Raw genomic sequence first — 13,274 nt, 5'->3', positions numbered from 1 at the left:
GCTTGCAGAGAAGTCTTTAGTGGGTGGGAACTTTTGTGGTCAGTCACTAGAAACTGGGGAGCATCAGAGGAGAGGACTGCTGTGCTCAGTCCATGCTTGGAAAGATGGAAGGGTGTGGTGCCCGGGACCAAAGATATGGTGCCCTTGAGGCCAAAGATGATTTCTTCTTCCTGGGTTTTGTTCTGGGTGGCATGGGTTCTGCCTGGAGTCATCACTGCTGTTCTTGTGCTTATTTCTCTGGTGTTCTCTCCCAGCTTTGAGTAGTACCGTTTGTGTCCTATGTTTTGTGCAAAGGAGAAATACCATTTGTCTTCATGGTCCCCTTCCATGGTCAGTAGAAATGAGAGAAAGTCTGATCTTCTAGAGGAGAAAGTCCCTTTTTAGACCAGAGTGTCAATCTGTCTACTAGACCGCAATAGGAGACATCCTTCTAATCTAGTGCTGAACTCTTGAGAGATGTGTAAGAACCGGGACCACCTGCTTTAAGGCAGTGCAGTTCACACTGTAAAGTGATGTTTATTAGCATGGATTCAAGTCCCTTTACAAACTACCTACTTGGTAAAAGGGCAAAATTCTGTTGGTCTTTACCTTCAGTGCCTAGTTAAGATTATAGTCAAGATGTTCTTCTAAGAGTGATATGCAAAACACCTACACATCCTAATCACCTACGGGGTGGGGGCATGCTTATTAAATAGAATCCCTGGACATTCCTAGGCCCAATAATCTATTTTGAATATTCTTTACCCTATGAGTATCTTAGTAAATAAAAATAATACAGATGATGCAGCTTCTGTAAAATGAAATGTTAACATCCAAAAATTGCAAAATGCCTTTCAAGGTCCAGTTTACCACTCTGGCTTTTCTATATATATATATATACAAATTGCACACACCCTCTTTGATTTTTCTGGCGTCAGCGGTGGTTCCCAAAGCCTGACTTTGTTATATAAACAAAATATACATGAAAAGAAACAAAACAAGGACCTCTATCAGCTTTATTAGCTGCAATGATATGCATTATTTGTAATTATAAATTACATTTAACATGTAATTATAACAAAAACTTTAGTTTTGAAAAACATTTTATTCAAGAATTACATAATTTCAAATATCTTCCAAAATACAGTTTCCTAGATTGCTACAAAAGAAAGCAAATTCAATAAGAAATTTAAATCATTAAATATGTTTTACTAGTATATACATACAGAATGCCAAGCAATTAATATTTAGCCCTGGAATGCGTACCATGTCTTTTGTTTTTCCTTATTAAAGAGAGGCTCAATCCAGCACTTGGTATAGGCTATGTACAACAGGCCAAGTTCAGTGTTGAGAAGAGTGACATTAGCTGCCTCAGTTTACAGCTGTGGTAGTTTGTCCACAGGGGTGTCAAATTTGAAGTCTGTAGGAAACAGATCTGGGGCTCGAGGATAGATTAGCCTGTAAGACTGTCTGATTGTAACATCAGCAACACCAGCAATATCTCCAATTTCTAAAAGACAAAAATCAAAATATTAATTCCAACTTCCATCTTATCTCCCATCTACAACCTGCATTCCAATGTGTGAGATAGAGTAGTATAAAATCCAAACTGAAAACCCCAGGGACGTTGACTTTCAAAACCTAACAATGCAAATCCATACTAAAAGGTAGGTAGGAGGGCTATGGTTGGTAACAGTAGTAACGGCAGTTATCCCTATCACCTCAAAGGGCTGTCTCTGCCGTATGAAGAGCTCTACTCGTTGCAGGCCATGGGAAGAGTGCTCAGGGCACAGCACTAGGAGCGAGAACTCTTGTACTAGCTGTCCTTTTGAGAACTGACTGCTTTTCCTTCACAGAAGTCTTTCTGAGGATCATGGAAGTAATCCATGAATACATTCTTATAAACTCACTTTATTATTTCCATGTTTAAAAGTTCCCCTGTAACACCCATAGTAAATTCTGTTCTTCTGTTAAAAGATTCTTTTGGAATCATATGTTAAAGACTGTCCTACCTCATTTTTCTACTTAGTACATCAGACAGTATGCATCTACTTAATACAGCAATACATTATAGCATCATGTAGATGTTTTCAATGTTAACAGACACATAACACTGAGCATTGGGAGTTCACGTATTTCTAGTCTATTACAGAAGCCTAGGAGATCTAGTTTTACCCTTCAAAGTCATTGTCCCCTTTTTCCTTTTTATTAAAAGGAGTCCCAAGGGACTGCTATGTGACAACTGTTTGATCATAAATTCTTAATCAAAATGGATTTTTAAAACATAAGCTTTACTGCAAACTCATTTTACCACCTTTTCACAGATCAACGCCTAAGGTTTTACGGATTTTCAGTGTGGATGCCTGCCACCAGTGTGCAATGAGCTCATTTTAAATGTCGTCTCATGTTGTGTTACATTTGTTACCTGTCTTCTAGGCATGGAGATGGCGACTGTCAACTGGCTGCTGGGAAGGGAAGAAAAGGGCTTACATCTCAAAAAACCCAAAAACTTCATGTAACACAAACAGCAAAAAGTGCCAAGATAAACACTTCTGTGCTGTTGATTGGAATAAAGGTAAGGACACTCGGCTTAGTTTTAACTTCTTAATTTTACCAGAAGACTCAAAATTTCCTTGAGTCTTCTCAAAATTAAGGCCAAAGGAATGGATAATGGCACATTTAAGTAACTAATGGTTGGCTTCTTCTTTCTAATCACTCTTCTATATAATTTATTACTTTTATTAATATAGAAACTTGCAGCCTGAGCAGAGGTGAAAGGCTGCTCTTAATAGGGTGTTATAGTCAGTGCAGCCAGTCCTCTCACTATCTCACTTTTAAATTTAGAATGGACTGTTTTTCCTTTATAGATCTTTTTGAGGATCACAAAAGTAATTAATGAATAAATGCTTGTAAAGAAATTCACTTAGCAAGTTTGCAAGTTCCCCTACAACAATAAACTCAAAAGTGGCTTTTAGAAGGTTGAAACTACTTATATGTCAGTGTCTTCATTAAGAAACTGAGTAACGTTTGAAAGGAGAAAGAGAACAGGCTTCAGAGAATGTTACAACCTGATGGTCAGCATGAATTGCTAGTGTACCCACTGTAGGAGGTCATGCTGGGAAGTGGGAAACAAGTGCGGCCCCCAAACTTTCTAGATCTAAAAAGCTAAATTTTGAGGGGGAAAGGAGGACTATTCAAAATAACTGTTTCAGGGTGACAGAAATAACTTCTAGAAATGAAAAATGTAGAAACTAAAATACTTAATTTGAATGGGAAAAGTGTGTCCATACAGAGTTATGCCTATAAACATTTTTATTTATGAATCACTTACAAAATACAGTATTTTGCTGTTAAGTTTTGATTCCAGGAAACTACTTTTTTTTAAAGATTTATTTATTTGCGAGAGGGAGAGAGAAAATCTCAAGCAGACTTTCCACTGAGCATGGACCCCGACATGGAGCTCAATCTCACAACACTGAGATCATGACCTGCGTCACCCAGGTGCCCCAAGGAAGAAATTCTCTCTTAAATGTGAGTTCCGATATTTACCGGCTTTGTACTTAAAATGGAAATACAGGGCACCTGAGTGGCTCAGTGGGTTAAAGCCTCTGCCGTCAGCTCAGGTATTGGTCCCGGGGTCCTGGGATCGAGCCCCGCATCAGGCTCTCTGCTCAGTGGGGAGCCTGCTTCCTCCTCTCTCTCTGCCTGCCTCTCTGCCTACTTGTGATCTCTGTCTGTCAAATAAATAAAATCTTTAAAAAAAAAATGGAAATACAATTACATACTACAGCCTTCACAATTTCATCACTATTCTTCCTGAGAAAGAGGCCTACCTTTTTGGGTCCTCTTCTCAGCTGATGCCTGTGAAGCCATGTAAATGGCTGCTGCCGCCACAGAAATCGGGCTCCTTCCAGGAACCAAGTCCAGTTCCACAGCTTTACGGGCTATATGTGTAGCTGCCATCTGCACTTGTTTAGGGAGACAAAGGTTGGAACAAAACCTGGACATGAAGTCCCCAGTTGTAATCAAATCCACGCTGGTCTCTAAAGCCTTCAAAATAAGTTTAAAACATCTACCAATTTCTTTCTTAGAAATTCGTGACACAGCACATATTTCTGAAAGGAAAAAATTAAATAAATCCATGTAAGTCATACGGTTCATTTAAGAATACATCATTTCTGATTATAAAATACATTCTGATTGCAAAAGTGCAATCATGCCTTAAATAGCCTGATTAAAAAATAGGCAGAGGGATCTGAATAGAGATTTTTCCAGAGACAACATACAGATGGCCAACAGGCACATGAAAAGATGCTCAACATTACTAATTATAGGAAAATGCAAATCAAAACCACAATGAGATATCACCTCAAACTGGTCAGAATGGCTATTATCAAAAAGACAAGAAATAACAAGTGTTGGAGAGGGGAAAGGATTTGAGAAACTGAAACCCTCATGCACTGTTGGTGGGAATGTAAACTGGAGCAGCCACTATGGAAAAAGATGGAGGCTCCTCAAAAAACCAGGAATAGAAATACTTTATGATCCAGCTATTCCACTTCTGGGTATTTATAAAAAGAATACAAAGACACAGATTCAAAGATATGGAGACAATCTAAATGTCATCAGTGGAGGGATGGACGAAGAAGTGGTAGGTATATACACTAACACACACTATTCAGTCACAGAAATGAACGAGATCTCCTCATTTGCAACAACATGCACAGACCTAGAGGGTATTATGCATAATATGTGGAATCTAAAAATAAAAACAAATGAATAAAAACAAACTCATGGACACACAGAGACTGGTGGTTATGAGAGGGGAAAGGAGTTGGGGAGTAGGCAAAATGAGTGAAGGGAGTCAACTGTATGGTGATGGATGGTCACTAGACTTTCAGTGATTGCTCTGTAGTATGTAACAGATGTCAAATTACAGTTGGCCCCTGGACAACTCAGGGGCCAGGGGTGCCAATTTCCAGCACAAAAATCTATGTGTAATTTTTTACTCCCCAAAAACTTAACTACCAATAGCGTACTGTTGTCTAAAAGCCTTAGTGATAATAGTCAACATTTGTATTTGCATTATATACTCTCTTTTTAGAATAAAGCTAGAAGACAATATTAAAATCGTAAGAGAAACTATACTTGCAGTACTATACGTCAAAAAAATCTGCATATAAGTAGATACATGCAGTTCAAATTCATGTTGTTCAAGGGTCAAATGTATAATATTGTGCACCCAAAATTCACCTATGGTATATATGGGATATATGGTATATAATGTATCAATTACATCAATAAAGAACAAATCATGCCTTATAAATGAATCTGATCTTCTCAGTGATAGTTCCCACAGAGCTAATTTAAAATTTCTCAGTTAATTTAAAAAGATTTATTTTTTAGAGAGAGAGAGTGTGTGCACAAGTATGGGGAGATGCAGGGAGGATGGAGAGGGAGAGAGACTCTCAAGCAGACTCTGCATTGAGCACAGAGCCTGGTGCTGGACTTGATTGATCTCATGAGCCTGAGATCATGACCTGAGCCAAAACAAGTCAGGTGCTTCACTGACTGAGCCATCCAGGTACCCCCTCTGTTAATTTAAGTATTTATCACACTTCAAGTAAGTCTTAAACAAGTTAAATGTAGGTTCTTATTATTTCAATATTAACTTCTCTAAATTTCAAATCAGACAAGTTGCTTCAAAAATTCTAAAACTTCATTGATATTTATGTATGTATGATATTTATGTATGATATTTATGTATGTAGTAAGGAGTAGGTATATCAAGATGAAAGAAAACACTGAAAGCTAAAGAATACTTCTCAAGCTACGTGAAGTCACATGCACGGGCAATCTCTGGGATTACAGGCTGTAACAAAATGAGATCAAATATTTGATCCTGTTGTCTAAAAATTAAACTACCACTTTCAGAACAAATTTAACAAAAGCCTTAGTTTTAAGTTGTAATAACCAAAAAGATGATGAGGATAAAAGCCATGCCTCATAGTAAAATATGCACTGATGAATGAAAGGTAATGAAAGTCTTACACAGAAATGAACCCTGGCGGTGAAAGAGGAAGCCCCACAGCCTCTCTGAACAGCTGTTACCTATTCATTATGACTGCAAACTGGACAGAAAATACTAGTTCTCTCAAAGCCTCCGACATTAAGTGTGAAAGTGCAAACTGTGTAACTTGAAACAAATGGCACTGATGTTTTCTAAGGCTTCACTCCTTCATGGTAGAGACCTGTGCTGGGAGTGGGAATGGTTTTCCATGCATCAAGTGTGTAGACTTAACTAGTAGGGAAGGCGCCCTCTGGCTTATGATGCCAGGCCTCAAACACCCCAAAAGAGTCAGTTCAAAAGATCTCATGAACAGAGAACACAGAGCTCATGTGAACTAAAGCGACGTTACATGGGAAAATAGTCTGAAAAGAATATGGTTAAGATCATACAATGAATTTCTGTCAAGGAATAAAATAAAGAGACATTTGGAAATGATACTAAGATGGATTACAATATGTAACCAGGAAAACATGACAGCTACATAGTGTCAAAGCTGCTTGACTTTGGTCTGTTACTTTATCTGTTATTACATAACTTTGCAAATAAAAACTTACCTTTAAATGTCCTAGGAACCCCTTCTTGTCTACAGGCGATATAGAGACAAGCGGAGGCTATGGCATCATTAGCTCTGCCCTTCAGGCTCTTCTGTTCATACACTTGCTTGAATAAATTATTTGTTCGATCCTTCAAAGCAAAGAAACTAAGTTTAATTAACTCTAGGCCATTTAATTAGTTGCAATATCAAAATTTCATGTGTTCATTAAATTATGCTAAGTCAATGCCAGAATGGCTTAAAGGAGACAGACAAGAACTTACAACTATATTCCGAGGGAGGTTGATTCTGTCTGCCATAGTAGTGATTTCTTTGAAAGCATTCATCATTGCACGATCAGAACTACTCATTGTTCTCCGATTTTGGTACTTAGAATTGCCAAATTCGTCAAAACTGGCAGCTCCTGTACCCTATAAAACAAAGTTTTACAACTTTATGCAAAAAAGATTCTTTAAATATGAATGAACAGACAATTTTAAGAAAACAACTTCCACGATCTGACTGCGTAAGCCCAAAAATTCTACCCTGTGCTTCCTCCTTCTTCCTTAGTAGAACAAGTACCAGATTGAGATGGTTTAAATGAGTATCTGTGAGAGGACCCAGTAATATCAACCATCACATTAACAGACCAAAGAGAAACATCAAAGGATCATCTCCAAAGGTGCTATAAAGGCAAGCATATAAAACTCAAAAGCCATTTTTTGATAAAAACTCACAGAACCTACAAATAGGTACTTCTTCAAATTAGAAAATCTTTCTCCCACGCCCCAAGCCAGCACAGTAATTAGTGAAGAAAAAAGGCATACCCTGTTTTATTGTGCGTCATTTACTGCACTTTGCAGAGATTATATTTTTGTACTGCTGTTAACAAATTGAGGGTTTATGGCAACCCCACGTTGAGCAAGTCTACTGGTGCCATTATTCACTTCAGGTCTCGGTCACATGTTGGTAATTCTTGCAACATTTCCAACTTACTCTATTTCTCATGGTGACCTATGATCAGTGATCTTTGATGTTACTATTTTAATCATTTTGGGGCTCCAAAAACTGCACACTTAGAAGGCAAGCTTAATAAATTTGTGCGTTCTGACTGCTCCACTGAGCAGCTGTTCCCCCCATCTCTCTCCCTCTCCTTGGGCCTTCCTGTTTCCTAAGATTCAACAATACTGAAATTAGGCCAATTAATAACTCTTTAATGGCCTCTCTGTTTGAGTCAAAGGAATAGTCACATGCTTCTCACTTTTATATCAAAAGCTAGAAATGATTAAGCTTAGTAAAGGAAGGCATGTCAAAATCTGAGATGGGCTGAAAGCTAGGCCACTTGTGCCAAAAAGCCAAGTTGTGAATGCCAAGGAGACGTTCTTGAAGGATATTAAAAGTGCTACTCTCCAGCGAACACACAAATGATAAGAAAGCGAAACAGCCTTCTTGCTGATATCTTGATGATATGAAAGTGTTAATGGCCTGGGTGGAAGATCAAACCAGCCACAACATTCCCTTAAGCCAGTGCCTAATCCAGTGCAAGGCCCTAACTCTCCCAATTCGTGAAAGCTGAGAGAGGTAAGGAAGCCCCAGGAGAGAGGTTGGAAGCTGGCAGAGGTTTGTTTCTGAGATTGAAGGAAAAGAAGCCAGCTCTTATAGAGCACAAGATGAAGGGCACGTGCTGACAGAGAAGCTGCCGCAAGTTCTCTAGAAGACGCAACTATGAGAATTCATGAAGGTGGCTACACTCAACAACAGATTTTCAATGTAGAAGAAACTGCCTTCTACTGGAAGAACATGCCATCTAGGACTTCCTCAGCTGGAGAGGAGAGAGAGGTCAATGCCTGTCTTCAAAGATTCAACAGCCTGTCTCTGTTGTTAGGGCCTAATGTAGCTGGTGACTTGAAGTTGAAGCCAATGTTCATGTACCAGTTTGACAATCCTAGGGCCCCTAATAATTATGCTATCTACTTTGCCTATGCTCTAGAAATAAAACAACAAAGCCTGAATGACAGCGCATCTGTTTATAACAGGGTTTACTAAGTATTTTAAGCCCACTATTGAGAACTACTGCTCAGAAAAGAAGATGGCTTTCAAACTATGACTGCTCACTGACAATACACCTGGACTGTCTGGGGGAGCTCTGACAGAGCTGGACAATGGGATTACTGTTGTTCTCACGCCTGCTAACACAACATCCATCCTGCAGCCCGTGGATCAAAGAGTGATTTCTACTCTCAAGGCTTATTTAGGAAACATATTTCGTAAGGCTACAGGTGCCATAGCAAGTGTTTCCTCTGATGGTCCTGGGCAGAGTCCACTGAAGAACTGGAAAGGATTCACCATTCTACATGCCATTAAGAACATTCATGACTGATGAGAAGAGCTCACAATATCAACATGAACAGGAGTCTGGAAGAAGTTGATTCCAGCCTCATGGGTAACTTGGCGGGCTCAGGACTCCAGTGGAGGCAGGGAGAGCAGATGTGGTGGAAACAGCGAGAAGACTAGAAGCAGCAGGGGAGCCTGAACATGTGACTGGATGGCTGCGATCTCCTGATCAAACGTTCACGGAGGAGGGGCTGCTTCTTACGGATGAGCAAAGACAGTGGTTTCCTGAGCTGGACTCTACTCCTGGTGAAGATGCTATGAAGATGGTTGGAATGACAACAGAGGATTTGGAATATTAAATAAACTTAGGTGACAAAGCAGCGGCAGGGTCGGAGAGGACGAAGTCCAATTCTGAGACAAGCTCTTCTGTGGGTAAAATGCTATCGGACAGTATCACAAGCTACAGAGAAATCACATGTGAAAGGAAGAATCAGTTGATGGGTAAACTTCATTATTTTAAGAAACTGCCAAAGCTACCTACCATTCAGCAACCATCACATCAAAGCAAGACCATTCACCAGCAAAAAGATCACAATTCACTGAAAGCTTCGAAGATGGTTAACATTTTAAAATTAGGCAAGGAGAGCAAGACAGGGGGGCACCTGGCTGGTGCAGTCAGTAGCACATGCAGCTCTTGTTCTTGGGATTGTAAGTTCAAGCCCCACATGTGGCGTGTTTACTTAAGATAAAAAATAATTAAAAATTAAAAATAAAATTAAGCAAGAGAAAAATCAGAGGTACTCATTTGGGAAAGAAGTGATAAACTACTTACAGATAGTTTTTCTGAATACCTAGGATACTCAAGAAAATCACTGTAAAACTGCTATAAATAACAGAATCCATGAGAGGCGAGATCAAAATTAAACAAAAATCAATAGCCTTCATATGTCCAACTAACCAGTTATAAGGCAATGAAAGAGAAATACTCCAAATGCAAAACAACAAAAAAATAAGTACCTAGGAATGAACTTAAACATAAAAGATCTTTATGAAGAAAACCTCTCTAGAAGGACACATATGACTTAAGGAGATGGAAAAGCATACTATATTTTTGGACAGAAGATTTATCAGGAAGAAGTTGATTTTCCCTAAGTCAATTTGCAAATATATCTAACCAACGCCTCGCTGAAAATAAAAAACAAAGTGACGCATCCTAAACTTTAAATGGAAAAGATGAGTGAAGAAAATGCTGAGAAGGCAGAGCACTGAGGAAGAGCTAAAGCTATGGGATACTAACAGTGTGGTGTGACATCTGACTTGACAGGGCCAGGACGATACAAGATAGAAAGTCTGGAAATATTCCCAAATACATATAGAAATCTAGTATATGACAAATGTAACACCTTAAAAAACTCATTTTTGCCATGTAGGATAAACAACTGTCAAAGGATACAGGAGAAAACTAGCGATAGTGGTTACTGGTTTCTGACAGGGAAAGGAGGTTGCACTGGGAACTGAGTTTGGGGGTCAAGGGTGAAGAAAATTGTGTTCTTTTTATATTTGTGTTTGAGTCATGTACTTCCTACTGAAAAAATTTAAAAATTAAAAGAAGTCACAGATTCAATTAGTTGCAATCTCAGATTTTAAAATGTCCTAAGTATACTTTTATCCCCCAGCCTGTAAGGCTGAAGTAAATGTAGAAATCACCCAAAGATATTTCTGAATATAATACTATCAACTTTAACCAAGCCTACACTGTGGTTCTCAAATTTTATATGTACTTTATAAAGCATCAAATTTTATATGTACTTCATAGAGCATAATTAATGACCTTTTTCATAATATTTTCTTGAAAACAGACTGCAGGAGTATAGATTAAGTCCTGAAATAGCATCCCTCTATTAGTTCTTTGGGATATGGCCACCACTACTTCCAGTTCAGATAAAAGAGCAAAAAGAAGCCAGGTTGCCAGACAGATTACACTGCTGCCTTATCTAACAGCAACAGCTGCCATTTACTGAACACACACTACATGTGTGTTATAAAAACTTTACCTATATTTCCATGTAACCCTCAAAATTTCTATGAAGTACTCATATTCTCACCTAACTGAGGACGAACGTGAAGCTTAAGTATGTGGCTTAGATAAGTCATAAATCCACCAATATTAGAAAATAGGCTATACTGAGCTACAATTTAGCTCAGTGGGGGGAAAAGAAAAGACATTCATAATATTCAAGGAACATATCAATATGAATGCATAAAGATCACACTACATTCAATTTCTGTGCACAATCTCATGGAAACAAGGGCCTGAGATATAAAGACACTGTTATCACGACCCGCTGATCTCCCCTTTAAGGTGGAAAAAATGTGTAAGGGAATAATCATTCACAATTGTATTACTGGTAAATCTTACTTTCTCAGGTCAAAATTCCTCATGGAAGCAGTGAGAGATACTTCTGCAAAGTTCCCACACTCCCAGGTCTATGGTCAGTCCACACTTTATTTCCTAGAGAGAGGTTCGATTACCTTGCCAATCATAGTAGACAAATCTCCATCACTTAGAAGAGGATTCTGAGAGTCTCCAACTCGGGATGGATCTTTTGTTGCTTTATCATTGCTGAAAGTTCTCCATTCAGACCCCACATCGATGACCCGGTCACCTATGAATGTAAACACCAATCTAAATGGTCTTGTCAGGACAAGATTTAATGAACACTGTGTAATACCCAACTCGGCCCTTTTGTTCTAGGAAATCTCAACACGGACATCTAGGCTCCAGCTTAAGTATCACGTCGCAGACATCTGTCCTGAAGCATTCCTTTAACAACTATGCAAGTCCAATAAGTACCCTATTTATTATTTATTTTAAAATATTTTATTTATTTGAGAAACAGATTGAGAGAGAGAGATCATGAACAGGAAGGAAGGGTAGAGGGAGAAGCAGACACCCCACTAAGCAGGGAGCCTGATGCAGGACTGACCCCAGGAACCTGGGATCTGCCTAAGCTGAAGGCAGACGCTTAATTGACTGAGACACTTAGGAGCCCCCATAACCCTCTTTAAATATTGTCCTATAAACAGTCATATTCTAACTCTTGGAAGAAAAAGAATTAGTCAAAATAAAGACAAATAACAAAATAAAGCCATTCATACGTGATGCAAAGATAAATATGATTCAGAACCAAAATTTGCAAGAGGCACAGAAAAACACCCCCCCCGAAAACACTGCTCACAATGGTATTAATGCACACAATTTCATATAAACAGTTATTTTTATGGGAAATGCTTTGCAGAGAACTAGGCCTAAACTTACGTTTTAGTAACTATTGGACAAAAACAATTATTTTTGGCCAAATAAGTTAAACAGAGTAAAATGTTAAGCCTAGAGCCAGTGAGAAGAAAGCCAGGTAGTCATACCAAAAGAGCAGATATGAACAGATCTGGCTGACTACTGCTTTGGAGGGGATGCTCAGTGGCTGGTAACATCTCTGCAGTGACAAGAGTGACCCTGAACACTTGCGCCTGTGGTTGTTGTGTGAACGTTCTCTTTTAATCCTCACAGCCTCGAAAAGTAGATGCCATTTTTACTGCCACTTTAGAAATAAAATTAATTGGCCTAAGATCACCCAACTAGAACGAAAATGTGCCTCAGACCCCAAAGCCTGTTGTTCTCTACTACATCTGTAAAGCCTGAACTCTCCCACCACAGTGTGATAAAACTGAAAGCAGGAACCAGGCCACTGCACTGTTGCCTGAACAGAAAGGAGACAGGAATGGCAGAAATCAGTTACCACAGCAATAAAAAAAAGTTCTGGTACTGACAGCCATGAACATAACAGTTATGAGCATGGACTCTACTATTTGCCGCTTAGTCTTGGGCAAATTATGTCATTTTTCAGCTTTAAATTTCCCCAGTAGCCTTACAATTTAAATATTGTAAAGATTAAATAAATACAGGTACAGTACAGGTAAAATGATTAAAAAGTTCAAAGTGAGTGCTTGATATTTAGCTATTTGCTGCTACTAAAATGAAAACAAGATGACAGAATATTCTGACATTTCCCTCCTTTTGGTGAGAGGAATAAAGAGAGGCACCGGTTATAAAACATTCGTCTCCACATTACACTTTGAAAGTAGCAGAGTACTCTGCTCCAAGTATTTGATCAGAGGAGCAACAAAGAGAAAAGAAGGAAGGAAATTAATGTAGACTCTGCTAAGTCTTCTGAACTGTTTTCTATGTAGTTAATTAAAATGCTATACTCCAAGTATAATCATTATAATCTAATCCCAGTGTTATAGTTAAGAAAGCAGGTCAATGTGCAATGGAACCATTCATTCCTGATGGTTTTGGAA

The 13,274-nt window shown here is 38.7% G+C and overlaps 1 protein-coding gene across 1 annotated transcript in view; it reads right to left on the bottom strand.

Moving 5' to 3' along the window:
• Positions 1–981: 981 nt before the first annotated feature.
• The window catches only part of GTF2B (general transcription factor IIB), a 32,547-nt gene continuing 20,254 nt past the window's right edge, over positions 982–13,274 (bottom strand). The window contains exons 3-7 of the mRNA XM_047727378.1: positions 11,448–11,581; positions 6,866–7,012; positions 6,604–6,733; positions 3,813–4,094; positions 982–1,489 (exon numbers count right to left, since the gene is read on the bottom strand). Of these exons, the coding sequence (XP_047583334.1) occupies positions 1,356–1,489; positions 3,813–4,094; positions 6,604–6,733; positions 6,866–7,012; positions 11,448–11,581 (827 nt within the window). The 3' untranslated portion in view covers positions 982–1,355. The remainder of the gene's footprint in view (positions 1,490–3,812; positions 4,095–6,603; positions 6,734–6,865; positions 7,013–11,447; positions 11,582–13,274) is intronic.

This window comes from Lutra lutra, chromosome 4 (genome assembly GCF_902655055.1).
Source record: "Lutra lutra chromosome 4, mLutLut1.2, whole genome shotgun sequence".
NCBI lineage: Eukaryota > Metazoa > Chordata > Mammalia > Carnivora > Mustelidae > Lutra > Lutra lutra.
This window is presented reverse-complemented; position numbering and strand designations above follow the sequence as displayed.